At 36.5% G+C, this 17767-nt stretch overlaps 1 protein-coding gene and 1 long non-coding RNA gene across 7 annotated transcripts; both read left to right on the top strand.

The window, feature by feature from the left end:
* Nucleotides 1-1231: 1231 nt before the first annotated feature.
* LOC104119643 (uncharacterized) lies at nucleotides 1232-2657 on the top strand. The gene is made up of 2 exons (XR_011414139.1): nucleotides 1232-1971; nucleotides 2052-2657. It is a non-coding gene; the product is annotated as an uncharacterized lncRNA (long non-coding RNA).
* Nucleotides 2658-4126: 1469 nt separating this feature from the next.
* Nucleotides 4127-16709, top strand: LOC104119644 (sodium/hydrogen exchanger 1-like). 6 transcript variants are annotated; one of them, XM_018778834.3, is made up of 16 exons: nucleotides 4127-4386; nucleotides 4973-5006; nucleotides 10805-11079; nucleotides 11607-11725; nucleotides 12660-12757; nucleotides 13681-13740; nucleotides 13835-13881; nucleotides 13957-14151; nucleotides 14279-14325; nucleotides 14551-14617; nucleotides 14703-14803; nucleotides 15132-15248; nucleotides 15357-15495; nucleotides 15571-15633; nucleotides 15762-15845; nucleotides 15968-16709. In XM_018778834.3, exons 3-16 carry the CDS (start codon nucleotides 10906-10908, stop codon nucleotides 16280-16282), a joined length of 1626 nt encoding a protein of 541 aa, XP_018634350.1. In that variant the 5' UTR covers nucleotides 4127-4386; nucleotides 4973-5006; nucleotides 10805-10905; the 3' UTR covers nucleotides 16283-16709. The 6 variants fall into 6 exon arrangements, with proteins under 6 accessions (XP_018634350.1, XP_018634349.1, XP_018634352.1 ...); XM_018778833.3 differs by having other exon boundaries at nucleotides 10800-11079; XM_009631202.4 differs by having other exon boundaries at nucleotides 4129-4386; nucleotides 10800-11079; nucleotides 15132-15233.
* Nucleotides 16710-17767: the final 1058 nt, after the last annotated feature.

Raw genomic sequence — 17767 nt, 5'->3', positions numbered from 1 at the left:
GTTCGGGCTCAACTCTGTTGGGCGTGCGCGGCTTTGGTTCTGCAGTTGTGCTATTGCCGCTTGTTGAGCTTGTAACGTTTTGAAGATCACCCACAAATTAAGCTCGCTGCCTTCACCTTCTGGCATAGCTCCAGTGGTTGGTCGGGCTCCCCCGCGAATGCTGCTCTCAGGGTTGGTTGGAAGGTTGGCGTCGATGGCCACATGCGAGTTGCCATCGATTGGGTCTGCGACTCGGGCTCCGTTGGGATCAGCAGGAGGTACCTCGTTGCTAGGTGCTACATTATTATTTTCGCTATGATGGCCAGACTCAATATCAACGTTGAAGTGAGCAGACTGAGAGTTCGACATCCTTGGGTAGATCTGAAATTAAAATCTTAAAGAACAAGCGTAAAATATAGTGTGTTATGGAAATTTGTATCAAACTACCACTATTATCCTTAGCCCCACGATGGACGCCAAACTGTTTACCATTAAAAATAGATAACAATTGAATTTATACTCAGTTTTAAGGATACGCGAATTAATTCAATACAAGTGATCAACGACGTTAGATTAAGCAAATAAAAGACATAATAAATGGTGAGACCAATGATAAGAGTGAGTCTGAGCTCTGTTAATGGATTAACAAAGAACCTGCCTTCAGTTCCGAGCTTGCACTTATGAACAAAAATAAGAACTTTGAATAAATTTTGGAAACAACGAGAATAGAAGTATATTGCCTTGGTATCCGTGTTACAATGTGTCCAATGAATAATAAGTTTACCCTTTATATAGTAGGAGAGTTTACTCTAAGTACAATTCTAAGAAAAATAAAAATCTTCTTTTTCGCTAATTACAAATTTTCTGCTGATACGGGTCGAGATTCACATCGTGATATCCGATTGGGCACGGATATCACGGCTCTTTGTTATCTTGTGCGATCGTTTGGTAATGTTCTTCGAAGTCTTGGGGCCCGAACCAGACCTAGGGGACGTGGTCCCGATGGCTCCGAAAATAGGTGTTTTGCTCGGGCCCTAATACAAGAGGCTCCTGATTTTGATTCTGATTCCTCACAGTCACGTCCCTGCTCCGTTTGCCTCATCGAGAAACCGGGGTGCTCGTTGGACTCGATTTTACCAATACACAATATACAATATCAACACTTTATTTTTCGCAACTATTTATTATATCTTCTTGATAACTTAAAGAAGATAGTTGTGTTTTAGACAAATTGGTCCACTTAGGCCTCATTTGTTTGCACTTAATGAGGGTCTGAATCTGTATCAATCAAATCTCAGCCCATTAAGTGTATTTGTTTTTTTATTTTTAAAAAATCTGAATAGGTCTAATTGGGTCTGTTTCGGTTAGACCTTTAATTGAGTCTTAATTTCGTTCAGAGGCTAAAAATACAGAAAATACACGCCTCTTTTTTTCAGTGCTCCTTTTCTCTCTCTTGAAATCAGGCTATTTCTTCTAAACCCAAAACAACTTTCATCCTTCACGTGTCTCTCTCTTCAACGATCAAGCAGCCGCCGAATCTTTTTCTTGGTAAGATTTTTAAAATTCTACTTGGAATTCTCCATCTTGTTTCTACTTTTCTAATGGTAAATTTCAGTTTCGAGTTTAGGGTTTAAAAATACCCCTTTTAAAATACGTTTGACTTGTGGCAAAAATAGAAGGATGTATTAATAAAAATTATGGGTATGGATGGGATGGGTAAATCCCAATACAAAGAAAAGCATTGTTGTCCTTGGCTTCGTTCTGTTTGGGTTTGTTGGAATTTTGTTTGATGAGGAGTGGTGGAATCTTTACATATATATTGTCTGTATTAAATTTTTAGGCTTCAATTCTTCTTTTCACTAAAGCAAAACTTTGTATGTATATATGGTCTTTACTTATGTTAATGCTGGATGGGAAGGGGTAGCACATGATGCACGTGTTCTAACAAAAATTATATCCAATCCATAAAATGGCTTTCTATTCCCCCAGCTAGTAAGTGATACAACTTAAGCAATTGAAATAATATTTTAACTTTTCAATATGATCACGTAACTCTTTTTTCTTAATGTCAGACAAATACTATATATGTGATGTGACATATCCTAACACTCGAGGATTTCTAGCACCATATCGTAATATTCGATATTGGTTAGGAGATTATCATCGCAGGCGTGCTATAACTAAGGAGGAAAAATTTAATCATACGCATACACAAATTAGAAATGTCATCGAGCGTGCTTATGGAGTTTTGAAAGCAAGATTCCCGATATTGGATAAGATGCCTCCATATCCTGTTGATATCCAAAGAGATGTTGTTATTGCATGTTTTGTGGTTAATAATTTTATCAAAAAGGAGCGCATCAATGATGATTTGTTTAATCAGTTTGATTTGCCTCAAGTAATATTTGACGAAGAACAACAACATGAAGAAGTATTGGGTAAAACTGATGGACCTAGCTGGACAGTTGAAGATTCTCAGATGATGAATGATATGCGCGAGCAACTCGCACTCAAACTAGTACAAAGAAGAGGAAATACTTGAGAGTTTTTAATTTTTAGTTATTTAAAGTATTATTTTTTCCAGTTTTTGAATGTTACAACTTGATCTGATTATCAATTAGTTCTTCAAATATTCTAATATTTGTGCATTTAAATTATAACTAGTTTTGAGTTTATTATTTTAATTTGTTGGATAAGTTTGATTAGAAGATAAATTTACGTTCAATATTTTTGTTTTGGTTACATTTCGTTACTACAATTGTTGTTATTGATATATAATTTTCATTTATAGTTCAAATAGTTTAACAATTGGATCAAACATAAAATATTGATTTATATCTTATAATATTTTAATTTATCTCAAATAATAACTTTTTTGTTCAAGTTAATATTTTCACTAATTGATACAGTATTTAATCACTTTTTTTTAAATGTATATTTTTTATGTTGAAATATAAATATATTATATGTATTCAGATATTGAAAAATAAACAATCTTAATTATTTAGTGTTCAAATCTACATATCATATTTTAATATTCAGACGTGCATTCAGATTCATACGTCTTAATGTTAAAAAAATAAAAAACAAATGAGTTCCTTAATTTGTTTACCTCCCTTGGATTGTCAACCAAACGAATTAGACCCGTGACAAAACGACAACTGGTTAACTAGAAGTTAGAACACGTCACTTGAATACTTTTTTCATTGATTTAATCATTTACTTTGACATGACACGAGACACCTCTTATTGTTTGTTTGGTTGGTGAATAAGAGAAAACAATCCCCGATAAAGTATTAATTAGTTATCACATACAGAAATAATTAATTAGTCCCGCAAACTATTTTGTACTAAAATAGTAGAATTAGTTATCACATAAATTTTTTTAAAAAAATATGTTTGTCCATAAACTTTGCAAGTTTTTGAATTTTTTTTAAAATTAGGTTTTAAAAAATCAAAAAGTGATTTTGATTACATTTTCAAAATTTTCAGAAAAAATTTTTTTCCACTCACAAAACTGCAATATTTTTTCAAGTGATAATTTTAAATTCCAAATATCATTTTTCAACTTAACTCCAAATATTATTTTTTTTCAAAAATTATTTTTAAGTCCAAACGCCTACCCAATGTCATAGAATATCCCAACCCTGTCTATTCCATCCCAGAGACCAAATGACCCCTTACAGTTTACATATGGCATAATATCATTTGATGTTATATTTGAATAGACACCCAATGTGTCATTTAACAAGTGACATGAGCTTGAATTTAAGGATGAAGTAGCATCTTAAGGGGCCTAGGCCAATAAAATAAATTCATAAATGATTTGAACCAAAGAATCTTTTAAGTTGCGGTCTTATGGATCTAAATATTTTGGACCACAAACTTATTTCGGAGTAATATTTCTTGAGCTTAATTTTTGGAATCAAAATTTATATTAGTTTTATTAGATTATATTTAAATATTTACTGAATGATAAATCTTTTTTAATACTATGAGTACCTATGAATTAAATCATCTCAAGTGCCCGCCTAAAAGGCCATTCAACCTAAAAGTTTGACGCATTTGATTACAAAAGAGAAATACCTAATATTATATACGCCGTATATATAGAGAGAAAAAGAAAAAGAAAAAGAGGAAGTCACGTTATTCCCGGATTTTTCTATTTCTCTTTCTAGAAATTTCACGCTTCTCCTGTAACCATTCTCTCTCTCTCTCTCTCTCTCTCTCTCTTTCTCTTTGCTCTGTTTTTTTTTCCATTTTTCTTTCGCAACAAAAATTCAAAGCAGAGACATTTAGTCTTTATTTCGCGGTTTTATGTTGGAGAATTTTCTGGCTTCAGAAAGTTTTCAGGATTCTAAGCTTTTGTCTGCTCTGTTTCTGGCCTTTCTGCATGCAATTGCATTCGTGAGTATCTTAACTTCCAAAACCCTGAATATTGCATTTTTTTTCCCCATTATTCTTATTGCCTTTTGTCTGTAAATCGTTTTGAAGTCTTGTAATTGAGTGGAAAATGATATAACTTTTTCGTGTTTGACAAAGAAAGTTCAGAAAACAAATGGAAACAAGCGGCGGTGAATTTTTAGGAACATGAACATTTTCATATAGTTTTGTCTTTGTTTTCTCTCCCTCTCGCGTGATATTAGGTTTTTCTTTGTTCTTTTTGCTTATCATTGCTGCGGAGAAATTTTTGATAAAACTAAAGTTAGAGAGAATTACACAGGATTTTCCATAAATGAAAGATTCTCGGTGAGAATTTGAAATTGGAAGAGAGGTGATCATTACTTGCTAATTTGACATAGAAAATCCAAAAACAAAAAAGGATACAAACAGTAGAAAATTATGGAAAATATGAAAATGTTATCTCTATTTGTTTTTGCATTTCAGTTCGTTAGATTGAACTGCGCAGACCTTTCAGAAAAGACTTTTTTCTTCGTTAAATTTGTCTCTAACAGAAGCTTTTTCAAAAAAAATTCTCTCTTTGTAATTATAGGTGGAAGGCACTGGAAGCTTTTCTCTTTGCATTGGTAAGAATCTATAATGTCATAGAAATGGTCTTGATTTCTGTTTGATGAAAGCTGCAGAAAATTTTCTGAAACACGAAGATTTTGTTTTTCCATTTACTGGTTTTTAATGGAAGTTGCTTACTTTTTTATGAAAGTTTTTTAGGCTTAAGATCAACTAATTGGAATCATGGCTTAGTTGGTGTTATTCCATACACATTAAGTTTGATGTTTCCCAGGAGTCCTATTAGAATATGTGTAGGTATAAGCATAAGAGTTGGAAACATCTCTATTGTCTTAAGAAATTATTTAATATTGAAATAATTAGCCTAAATTAAGTAAAAGAGGACCCTAATGTTGGGAATAAACCCGAAATAATATTCACAGTAATAAAAGCGGAATAATAACGTAGCACCGAGATACGGTAATTAACAAGAATAAAAGAGTGACAACGACACCAAGATTTTTACGTGGAAACCCTTTTGAATAAGGGAAAAAACCACGGCCCCGAGACGAGCAACTGATATCATTATAGCAGGGAATTTTACACTTTGTAGGTCCGAGTAAAATACTCCAAAGACCACTACAACACTCAAAAGAAATAACCCTCTTTTGATATTCCCACGTCACTACAATATCGTTCACTCTCTATCTTTCTCACAGACTATTTTCTTATACCCTGTCTGTGAAACCTCACTCTTTCTTTCTCTCTTTGTTGGTGTGTAGAAATGAGAGCTGGAGCTCTCCATTTATAGCCGAAGTCTTACTCTCTAAAGCCTACTATATTTGACAATTTGCACACACTTTTTATTCTTTTTCTTCAATGTTGACAATTCAACAAAGTTTGCTACCAAACCAAAGAAATTCAACAAAGTTGGCTCCAAATATTTTCTTTAGGCACATGCATATTACTTTGGCTTTTGAATGAGATGAATCCCATCAATCTACCCCTCCAGTCTCATTCATCTAAAGGAGGTAACACTGTCTTCTAGTTTGAGTGCATGCTGACAAGTTCTTTGCATAACTCGAACTTGTCTCTTGGTACCACCTTGGTCAACATATCAGCAGGATTTTCACTCGTGTGAATCTTTTTGACCTGTAAAGATTCGTTCTCCACCTGCTCATGAATCCAATGATATCTCGCATCTATATGCTTTGTTCTTGCATGGTACATGGAGTTCTTGCTCAAGTCTATTGCACTTTGACTGTCACAATAGACGACATACTCCTTTTGATGCAATTCTAGCTCTTGAAGAAACCGCTTGAGCCATACCATCTCCTTGCCAGCTTTTGTAGCGGCAATGTACTCTGCTTCAGTTGTTGAAAGTGCAACACACTTCTGCAGTTTAGACTGACATGATATGGCTCCCCCTGAAAAAGTAAATAGATATCCAGTAGCGGATTTTCTATTATCAGTATCACCGGCCATATCAGCATCCATGTAGCCCTTCAAGATTGGATCAGATCCTCCAAAACACAAGCAATCTCCTACAGTACCTCTTAGGTACCTGAGTATCCACTTGACTGCTTGCCAATGTTCCTTTCTAGGATTTTCAAGGAATCTGCTAACAACACCAACTGCATGAGCAATATCAGGTCTGGTGCATACCATTGCATACATCAAGCTTCCGACTGCTGAAGAATAAGGAACTCTAGCCATGTTCCCTTTCTCCTCCACTGTTGTAGGGCACATCTTCTTGCTCAACTTTAGATAGTAGCAAGAGGTGTGCTGACTAGCTTAGCATTCTTCATGTTAAAGCGTTTCAGTACACCTTCAATGTACTTTTCCTGAGACAGCCACAACTTTCTGCTTGTTCGCTCTCGAACTATCTTCATACCTAGAATTTGTTGTGTTGGGCCCAAGTCCTTCATATCAAATGACTTGGACAAATCTCCCTTCAACTTTGCGATCAACCCCTTTTCTTTTCCTACAATTAACATGTCATCCACGTACAACAGCAATATAATAAAGTTATTCTCAGAAAATCTTTTGAAGTATACACATGGATCAGAATATGTCTTTGTGTAAGTTTGACTTTTCATGAATGAGTCAAACTTCTTGTACCACTGCCTTGGTTCCTTCTTCAATCCATAAAGACTCTTATTCAATTTGCACACCATGTGTTTCTTTTCAGCTACTTCAAATCCTTCTGGCTGCTCCATATAAATCTCCTCTTCCAAATCTCCATGAAGAAATGCAGTTTTCACATCCAACTGCTCCACTTAAAGATCTAGGCTAGCTGCTAAGCTCAAAATTGTTCGAATAGAAGTCATTTTGACAACAGGTGAGAAAATTTTGTCAAAATCAATACCTTTTTTCTGTTCGAAGCCTTTAATCACCAATCGAGCTTTGTATCTGACCAGCTTGCCATTTTCATCTTTCTTGAGTTTAAAGACCCACTTACATTTGAGTGGTCTTTTACCCTTTGGAAGTTCAACCAGCTTGTGCGTGCCATTTTTCTGCAGAGATTCCATCTCTTCTTGCATGGCTTCCATCCACTGGTTTTTTTCTGTATGGGACAACACCTCTTTTAGACTTTCTGCCCCACCCCCCCCTCCATTAGTGATGAGGACATACTCTGTGGCAGGGTACCGACTCTACCCTTGGCCTTTCTTATCTCCTCAGAGGTTGAGGTTGTTCTTCTCCCTGAATGGGGTGCTTCACTTGCTCGACATCATCATCAAGTTGATCCCCCTGCTCAATAACCTCATCAGGTTGCTCCCCCTGCTTGGCAACCTCGTCGGTCCTACTTTCTGCACGTGTGGGATTGTTAGAAGTAGAAGGAATAGTAACAAGGTTAGGAATTATACCATTCTTTGCTTTCTCTGGCATATCATCAGCAGTTCCAACTTCACTTTCTCGGAAGACCACATCTCTGCTTCTGATGACCTTCTTCTTTACAGGATCCCACAATCTGTATCCGAACTCTTCATATCCATATCCGATGAATATGCAGGGAACAAATTTATCATCCGACTTTGTTCTCTGCTCCTTTGGTACATGTGAAAATACTCTGCAACCGAACACCTTCAGATGCGAGTAGGACACCTCCTTGTTGGTCCAAACACTCTTTGGGATGTCAAAGGCCAACAAAACTGATGGACTCCTATTGATCAGGTAACATGATGTCTAAACTGCCCAGAATGACTTAGGCAGTTTAGCCATTCTGATCATGCTTCTCACCTTCTCCACAATGGTGCAGTTCATCCTTTCGGCTACGCCATTGTGTTGTGGGGTTGCAGGAACTGTCTTTTCATGTCTGATCCCATGGCTTGAACAGTACTCTTCAAATTCCCTTGAAGTGTACTCACCTCCATTGTCACTTCGGAGACACTTTAGCTTTTGGTCTGTCTCCCTTTCCACCAGAGCATGAAACTTCTTGAAAACATGAAGCACCTGATCTTTGGTTTTCAAAATATAAACCCATATTTAATTTTCTTTCAGACGATGTCTGAAATGAGACTTTATGCTACTTACCAAATAAACAGAAGTCACAAGGTTTTACCGTTGTACCCTTGGCATAAGAAATGAGTGATTTCTTGGCAAGAATCTACAATCCCTTCTCGCTCATATGACCCATTCTTTTGTGCCACAAATCTGCAAAAATTTCATCTTGTGCTGTGTTCAATTCACCTTGGCATATTTTTGCATTTGTCTTGTGTAACGTGCCACGAGCTAACTCCCTTTGCAATCACCAATGATCCCTTGGTGAGTCTCCGCTTTTGATTTGCAAAATAGTTCTCGTATCCATCTCGGTCTAAAGCAATTCCCGAGATCAAGTTCATCCGCAAATCATGTATATGTCGCACGTCCTTTAGAACCAATGTGCATCCGACATTTGTCTTGATACAAATGTCACCGATCCCTGCAATCTTTGAGTAACTTGTGTTACCCATTCTCACAGTGCCGAAATCACCGGCTACATATCTACAAAAAAGACCTCTTACCGGTGTGGCATGGTAAGATGTTGTATCAACCACCCATTCCGACTCTGGACCTGACAGGTGCATGCATTCCTTTTCCTCATTTATAAAGAGGACAACATTATTATTGTTTTGCACCAAGGCGGTTGTATTGTCATCATTCTTCTTGCCACTGCTTTCACCTTTTCCCTTCCTTGGATTTGGGCAATCTCCTTTGAAGTGACATGGTTGATCACAATTGTAGCAATTTCTGGCTTTTATTTTGGATTGGTTCTTAGACTTCCCACGAGCTCCGGATCTACCATAGTTGCTCGAACTCCTTTGATAACTCCTGCCTCTGCCTTCTATGATGACAGCATGTTCTTGATTTTCAGGCTTCTTTCTCATCTTCTCATTGAGTAGAAGAGCCGATGTGAGATCTTTCAACTCAATGGTAGTCTTACCGTGCAGGATGGTTGTTGCCAAATTATCGTATGAAGATGGAAATGAGTTCAATAGCAAGATTGCTTTATCTTCTTCTTCGATTTTCACTCCGAGATTGTCGAGTTGTGTGATTAGTCCGTTAAACACATTTAAAGGTGACAAAAAATTCATACCTTTACCCATGTGTAGGACGTGTAGCTGCTTCTTCAGGTATAATTTATTTGTCATCGTTTTGAACATGTATAGGCTTTCCAACCTTGTCCAAATGCCACATGCGGTGTCTTCATCAATGATGTTATTTACCACATCATCTGATAAGTGCAACCTGATTGCACTAGCAGCCTTTTCATCCAAGTCAGCCAAATCCTCAGCTTTCATGGTATTAGGCTTTTTGGCAACAACATCTAGTACTTTGTGTAAACCTTGTTGGATGAGCAGATCCCCCATCCTTCTTTGCCATGTTGAGAAACCGCTATCTCCGTTAAATTTTGCTACCTCGTACTTTACTCCAGACATTTTTGTTTTTCACCAAGTATAATACTACCGACAGTGAATAGTATTTTTGTGAACGAGCAGAACTTGTGCTCTGATATCAGTTGCTGGGAATAAATCCCCTACAGAAATAATATTCACAGTAATAAAAGCGGAATAATAACGTAGCACCGAGATACAGCAATTAACAAGAATAAAAGAGTGACGACACCGAGATTTTTACATGGAAAACTTTTTTGAATAAGGCAAAAAAATCACGGCCCCGAGACGAGCAACTGATATCACTATAGCAAGGAATTTTACACTTTGTAGGTCCGAGTAAAATACTCCAAAGACCACTACAACACTCAAAAGAAATAACCCTCTTTTGATATTCCACCTCACTACAATATCGCTCACTCTCTATTTTTCTCACAGACTATTTTCTTATACCCTGTCTGTGAAACATCACTATTTCTTTCTCTCTTTGTTGGTGTGTAGAATTGAGAGCTGAAACTCTCCTTTTATAGCCGAAGCCTCACTCTCTAAAGCCTACTATATTTGACAATTTGCACAAGACTTCTCATTCTTTTTTTTCAATGTTGACAATTCAACAAAGTTGGCTACCAAACCAAAGAAATTCAACAAAGTTGGCTGCCAAACCAAAGAAATTCTCAGTCAAATATTTTCCTTAGGCACATACCTATTACTTTGGCTTTTGAATGAGATGGACCCCATCACCTAACTAGTTCGGGACCGAGACATAACTGATTGATTGATTTAATTGATTTTTTGTGGAAGCCTTTGGATTGCATGGGTGAGATTTAGTTAGAAATGGAGAATGTTATAATTATATTTGTCTGGTTAATAATAATTATTCTCTTTTGCTCCCTTTGTTCAAAGTCATAATGTTTTGCTTGACTAATTAGATTTTGATTTATGTGGGACATTCTATTTCATTGCATACAGTAATATGCATAAGTTTTTGTTTTTATCTAGGACAGAGTAAGTACATGAAGGGAGCAAATTTTGATGAAACCTGGCTATGTTGAAGCATCTTGGTGAACTGGAGTGGTTGTAATAACTAGTAGAAAGTGGCACAAAGATGGCGTCTGAGCTGGCTTCTATGTTTCCAAAACTGGGCTCTCTTGGTACTTCAGATCATGGTTCTGTTGTATCCATCAACCTCTTTGTGGCACTCCTTTGCGCTTGCATTGTCATTGGTCATCTGCTGGAGGAGAACCGCTGGATAAATGAATCCATTACCGCCCTCATAATTGTGAGTGTAACTCCTTTTGTTCTACTTAGGGGTTTTCATGGGAAGACACGTAATGCAGATGGTGAAAAAATATCAAAAGTTGAAGTACCCGAGGGCGGAAGGGGGTTCGCTTCGCCGAAAAATTACACTGTATATATAAGGCAAAATATGTTTTTTACCTCTATATATTAAGTTTTGAACCCCCTTGACACAACCCAAAAGTGTAACTTCGTGGTTAGGGGGGTTCAAAATCTTTGAAAGCTTATAGGTTCAATTCCCGCTAGCTACAATTTGATTTTTTTGAACCCCCTTCGCGGAGATTCTGCCTCCGCCATTGCCCGTCTCGCCTTTGAATGTGTTTTTTCTTTTTTCTGTCTTTTGTTATCTTCCCTTCAAGCCTTTTTCTTTCATTTCTTTTGTTTCAATTCTTTGAATGGGGCTCAGAAATGTGATTCAAATTGGCAGTTTGTCAGCTTGTCATTTATTTTTCTTACATTCTCTGATTTGCTTATAATGCTTACAGTTATTTTCATGTTTGATAATTGCAGGGCTTGGGTGTAGGAGTTGTTATCTTGCTCATAAGTGGGGGAAAGAGCTCACATCTTCTGGTCTTCAGTGAAGATCTCTTTTTCATATATCTACTTCCTCCAATCATATTTAATGCAGGGTAAAAATGTCATTATCTTCTCTTTTACTGTTTTTTTGGGTGCTTCATTGGATGTTCCGAAGATGGTTTTTCAAGAGCTTTCTACTTCATATATTTTCTCACTTATTTAAGTTTGCCTTCTGGATGTCATTTGTCTACTGACAAGGAGTCATCAAAAATATTTGTGTTGTCTCACTGTTATGCAGTATGATCTGATGAGATATCTACCCAAATGGCTATCTTCGTCTATAAACAATAAGGAAGGATACCATTTAGGCCAGCTAAGTTATCAGAGTAAAGATATAAACAATGGCAATGCAGTGTAAACCAATACTAATATGGAGCCAGATTATTAGCAATAATGGAACCTTAAGCATTACTTGAATGGTGAGGAAGTTGAACACTGCTTCATTGGGTGAAGATGGTTGAATAATGGAACCAAGAACATTTGCAATTTGAAACATCGAAGCAGTTCCTGGAAATCATATAGGAGCTTGTTGATTTTCTGGGTAGTATGCATATCCTCGGGTCTTTATCCACTAAGCTATGGTCTCGTTTGATTATACTTAATGAAGCCAGGAGTGCTGTACCTAAGAAGTTTCCATTATTTTGTAGCAAGGACTACCCTGTCCGGTGCTGATAAGTCTTTGATCGTGACATGAAAAGATTTATTCTATGTCATTTTTAAAAATAAGTAAAGATAAGGGGCAAAAGCCCATAGCTGAGACAAGATAATCCTCTTGTCCTTTCATTTTGCATATCCAGGGATCGTGTCTGCAGTGTCCAATCTGTAGGTTATACTTGCAGCTTCTGGTTAATACGTAAATAAGAATAATCAGGAGGACAATTTCATCTTGTTCCATATCTCTGTTATTGATCTTTGATGTGCCTATATGGTGCGAGAATTGATCCAAAAAATTTGATCATTACATAATGTAACTCTTCTCTCTTACAGATTTCAGGTAAAAAAGAAGCAATTTTTCGTAAACTTCATTACTATAATGCTGTTCGGAGCCATTGGTACACTGATCTCATGTGCCATTATATCATTAGGTACTATTCGAAACATTGTTTCTATCACATGCTTCAACGTTATTGCAAAAGCTCATTTTGTTTATTGGTTAGATAGGTCCTCTGCTAGAGAATTATTCTGCAACTGTTTTATCTTGGTTAGTTGCCTTCTAGTTTAACTTTTATTTGCTTAAATTCTCTATCTACTTCAGTGAAAAAGGAGGACTCCATGTATGTTTGATTGGTACCTTGTCAATAGGTTGATGCTTCTTGTGGTTTTATCATAATAAATACTAAATGTACTTAGTTTCAAGAGTAAAAATTACTCCCAAGCCAAAATTTATGTTTTTTCAATCTGCTTTGAGATGCTCTCTCCATGTTGTACCTAATCTCTTCTTATTTCCCAAGGTCTTCCCTACGAGTCATGACCTGATGAGGGATGAAATTGTAATGAGTTTAATGATTTGTAGTGTCTTTTTTCTCTAAAACATGTTTGTCAATGTGCTTGTTCTTCAAGTGGAAATTTTTGCATAATTGATTTTCATATACTTTTCCACATATCAAGCCGCCTACATAGCATGCATGATGTCTTGTCCATGTGCTTGAAAGTGATGGTGAATAAACATTTATACTCCAGATGTTCTGATGGTAAGGGAGAAGAAGGTGATTTCAAGATGTCTCGAATTTGCTTACCTTCTTTCCATCAAGCAATGTTGCAAAGCTGCTCTATTCATAATGAGTGTGACTAGGGTAAATGTGTTTGATATCTGCAGTTCTAAGCATTTTAGTACATTCACATAGAGTTTTTGCCGCAGACACGCTACTGTATCCTTGTTTTTGGTAATGAAATCATCCCTGTTATATTGTAATCTTTGAATAGAATTTTGATACTGTAGTATGTGTTAGTTTCTCTCAAGCTTCGATAATTATTATTTTCTGATATTTTCTCTATGTCATGTGTGAAGGTGCCATTAAATTCTTCAAGAAGTTGGACATTGGATTTCTAGATATTGGGGATTATCTCGGTATTACTCGAATCATTGTTCTGTTTATTCTGTTGCTGGTTGCTTCTGTTTCTACCTTTGACTGCTCTTATTCTTTCTCTCTTGATTTTGTTAGCAATTGGAGCAATATTTGCTGCCACAGACTCCGTCTGCACGTTGCAGGTACAGATGCAGTGACCTCAACATATGCTAATGACCCAATAGAATGCCCTGAAGTACAAGTTTTTGCTGCTGCAGGTCCTACATCAGGATGAGACACCCCTCCTTTACAGTCTTGTATTTGGAGAAGGAGTTGTAAATGATGCTACATCGGTGGTGCTTTTCAATGCTATTCAAAACTTTGACCTTTCGAGTGTGAATCCCAGTATTGCCCTTCATTTCATTGGCAACTTCTTATATCTGTTCCTTGCTAGCACTTTACTGGGAGCAGCAGTAAGCTTCACTCTCTTTGTGTGCGCGTGTGGGAAAAATGATGTGTCCATGATGCTTTATTTTAATCTTTGATATTGACTTCTACTCAGGCTTTACCCCTCTAGTTGACATCTTATTCTTACTGCAGACTGGTCTTCTTAGTGCTTACATTATCAAGAAGCTGTATTTTGGCAGGTAATGCCTCAATTAAGGGTTTATGGCAGCACATCGTTTCTGGTTCTTATAAAACTGTAAACTGGATCATATAACATGTTTCATTAGAGTTTCTTATTTAGTGAAAATTTGCTTAGTTCCTCTCTAACTTATTGGGATAAAAAACTTCTTGGCCCATATTTCCTTACTTTTTTTCCTTTTCTTATTGCAATAATAGTAATGACTAGTTACTTTTACCGTCTCCAGGCACTCCACAGATCGCGAGGTTGCACTTATGATGCTCATGGCTTACTTATCATACATGTTGGCTGAAGTAAGATCTTAGTTTTAGCTCATTGGCACTTGTATCCAATATACATGTTTCTGGTATTAGTTACTAAATCATTCATCCTTTGCAGCTATTCTATTTGAGTGGGATTCTCACTGTATTTTTCTGTGGTATTGTAATGTCCCATTACACTTGGCACAATGTGACTGAGAGTTCAAGAGTCACTACAAGGTATTTTCCTTTTTTTCTGCCGTGAGGTTTTCAAATTTATTCTGCCTGGGCAGAGTTTTTTGCACTTCTTATTACAACATGGAATAAATATATTTCATCTGCAACCTGCAACCTATTCTGAAGGTCATACCACAGAAGCCTTACAAATACTAAAAGCAATAAGCTGTCTGATTAGCTTTTACAAACAGACAAACTCATTTATGAAGCTTATGCAAACAATCATTTATATATTATCACGTGCCACAATAATAAGCTATTACCTGTGCTTAAGAAGTGACATTTTTGTCCGCATAATTCGAGTTAATGTTATCATTCTATGTTTCTGTAGGCACGCTTTTGCAACTTTGTCATTTCTTGCTGAGACTTTCCTCTTCCTCTATGTCGGTATGGATGCCTTGGATATCGAGAAGTGGAAATTTGTTAGTGATAGGTATGCTGAACGAGGGTAGGATAGATATTAGTATTTTCTCTTACAGTGTTAATGTTCCTCCCTTTTTGACTTATTGTCAAACAGTCAGCAGTCTTTATCTGGTGCTTCTGTTATTTCTTGCAGTCCTGGATTATCTGTTGCAGTAAGTTCGATACTGATGGGACTAATCTTGCTGGGGAGAGCTGCCTTTGTTTTTCCATTATCATTCTTATCCAACTTGATGAAGAAATCCTCTGAGGAAAAAATAACCTTTAGGCAGCAAGTAAGCAGTGGCTTCATCAAATTCTCTCTTATTATCCATTTCATATGGATATGGATTGCTAACTTTGTTTTGTAGGTGATAATATGGTGGGCTGGTTTGATGAGAGGTGCAGTGTCCATGGCTCTGGCATATAATAAGGTAAAATTGCTAAGCCATTATGCTGACTCTTGTGGGAATATCAGCCCTCATATGCACACTTCATGTTCCTTATTTTCACATCCTCATATTCTTTTATGTCATGAATCATTTATCATTTAATCACGCAGTTCACTCGTTTGGGACACACTCAATTGCAAGACAACGCAATAATGATTACCAGCACCATTACCATTGTTCTTTTCAGCACAGTGGTATATACCTCCTGCCTCTGCCTTGACATTCTTTCCTGCTAGAACCTGCTCATACATAATTATTCAACTGTCCATTCATGCATGAAATTCAAAATGGTAAACTTGTTTTTTTTCTTTTCCAGGTATTTGGTTTAATGACAAAACCTCTTATAAGTCTCCTGTTGCCCCCACAGAGGCAGTTAAGTACAGTGTCATCAGATGCAAATAGTCCAAAATCTCTTACAGCTCCACTCCTAGGCAGTCAAGAGGGTTCTGAAGTCGATTTAAATGGTCAAGAACTTCCGCACCCACCTAGTTTGAGGATGCTACTTTCCGCGCCAACCCATAAGGTGCATAGATACTGGCGCAAGTTTGATGATTCATTCATGCGCCCAGTGTTTGGTGGTCGGGGTTTTACACCTGTTGCCCCTGGTTCTCCAACGGAACAGGAACCATGATGATGTGCACGAAAAAAATTATATTGTAAGTTAAAAGTGTGGGCCAAGGGACCTCTGCTGGATCTTAAAACTTAGTGTTGTCCAGATTGCTGACAGCATTATGAGCTTCAACCAGGTCCTCTGCGTTTGATACTGCTGTTGCTTACACTGCTTTAGCAAACTATATATGCATCAAAGTCCGCTCTTTTGGGGTGGAAGGTTAGCAAAGGTGAAATTCTAGCTGACCATGGTGAGCGCGTTTGTAAGTTAATCCTGAAAATGCTTTGGTAGATGGTGATACGTTTGTTCAAGCATGTTGTAAATTTTGACTGCTGAATTATTTCCTGTCTGTTCTTCCTTATGTATAGATTTCTGGTGTTTCATGGTGGTATTACATTCCAAATTTGTAAACATTTTATGAACTTCAGAAAGAAATAATTGTCGGAAAGCAGTAATTTGTGAGTAGTATGGCAGGGAGAGCTTGGTTAGCTTTGTATTTGCATGTGAAATTTGTGTGGGTTACAATCTCTCTATGTTAGAGGTGCGGTATGTAGTTTAACCTCTACGTTGATTTCAATTCCCTAGTTTTATCCTGAGAAAGAGACTAGGACTCTGAATCTACAAAATTTTCAGTGTTTATTCGGCTGGTAAAATTTCATCTTCTAATGTGTGTTTGAATTGGGGGACTAACTCATCTAAAGACATGTTTGGATATTATTTTCTAGTTTCAAGATTGTGAAATTTTTCTAGGTATTCATTAAAAACTTTTTTTGTTAAAATATATTAATTAACTAATTATAACTGGGTAAACTAATACTATATTGAATAAACTTGTATCTTTTACTAAATAATATTTTAATATGAATTAATTAATAATAGATTCAGTGGCAAATTTAATTTTTTTTGACCAACTCATCTGAGTAAATCTAAAAATTAAGGATTTGTTCCATCTAATGTAATAAAACAATGAACATGAGACGTAACAAAATCTTTTGTAACAAATGTTTAATTGATAAATAGAAAATAGGACTGGTCAGATACGATATTATTTTTAAAAAGTTATCCTAATAAAAAAATTCTCATAACAGAATAGGAGAAGCAAATTAGGAGTATGTTTAGGGAATAATCGCTTACATAGTACATACGTGAGTGAGTTAATCGAGAGTTAACGTACATTGATCTGTGTAACCACCTCATTTAAGAGTTTCATAAGCTAAAGTGTACTGTTTAATCAATATTATCATCAACACTGAAACCAATTAGTCTCAGCTTCTTCTACAGCTGCCCGACTGCACTCTTTTTACCTATAAGAATCGATCCTTTATTTTTTTGTGGAAGGATTTTACGGACGAGGTTTGTGGTTTGTTAGAAGAAGAAGAGGATAATCAATATGACAAAATCATTTAAGGGGTAAACGGCATCAAGTGTGGATTCACTCCGAGGTGGCATTATAGTAAAGTAGTGCTAGAGAGGAGAAAGTGAGTAGAATAAATTAAAGGAAGATGA

This window comes from Nicotiana tomentosiformis, chromosome 1 (assembly GCF_000390325.3).
Source record: "Nicotiana tomentosiformis chromosome 1, ASM39032v3, whole genome shotgun sequence".
Lineage (NCBI taxonomy): Eukaryota > Viridiplantae > Streptophyta > Magnoliopsida > Solanales > Solanaceae > Nicotiana > Nicotiana tomentosiformis.
The sequence above is the reverse complement of the archived record's forward strand: the minus strand, read 5'-3'. Positions and strand labels throughout refer to the sequence as shown.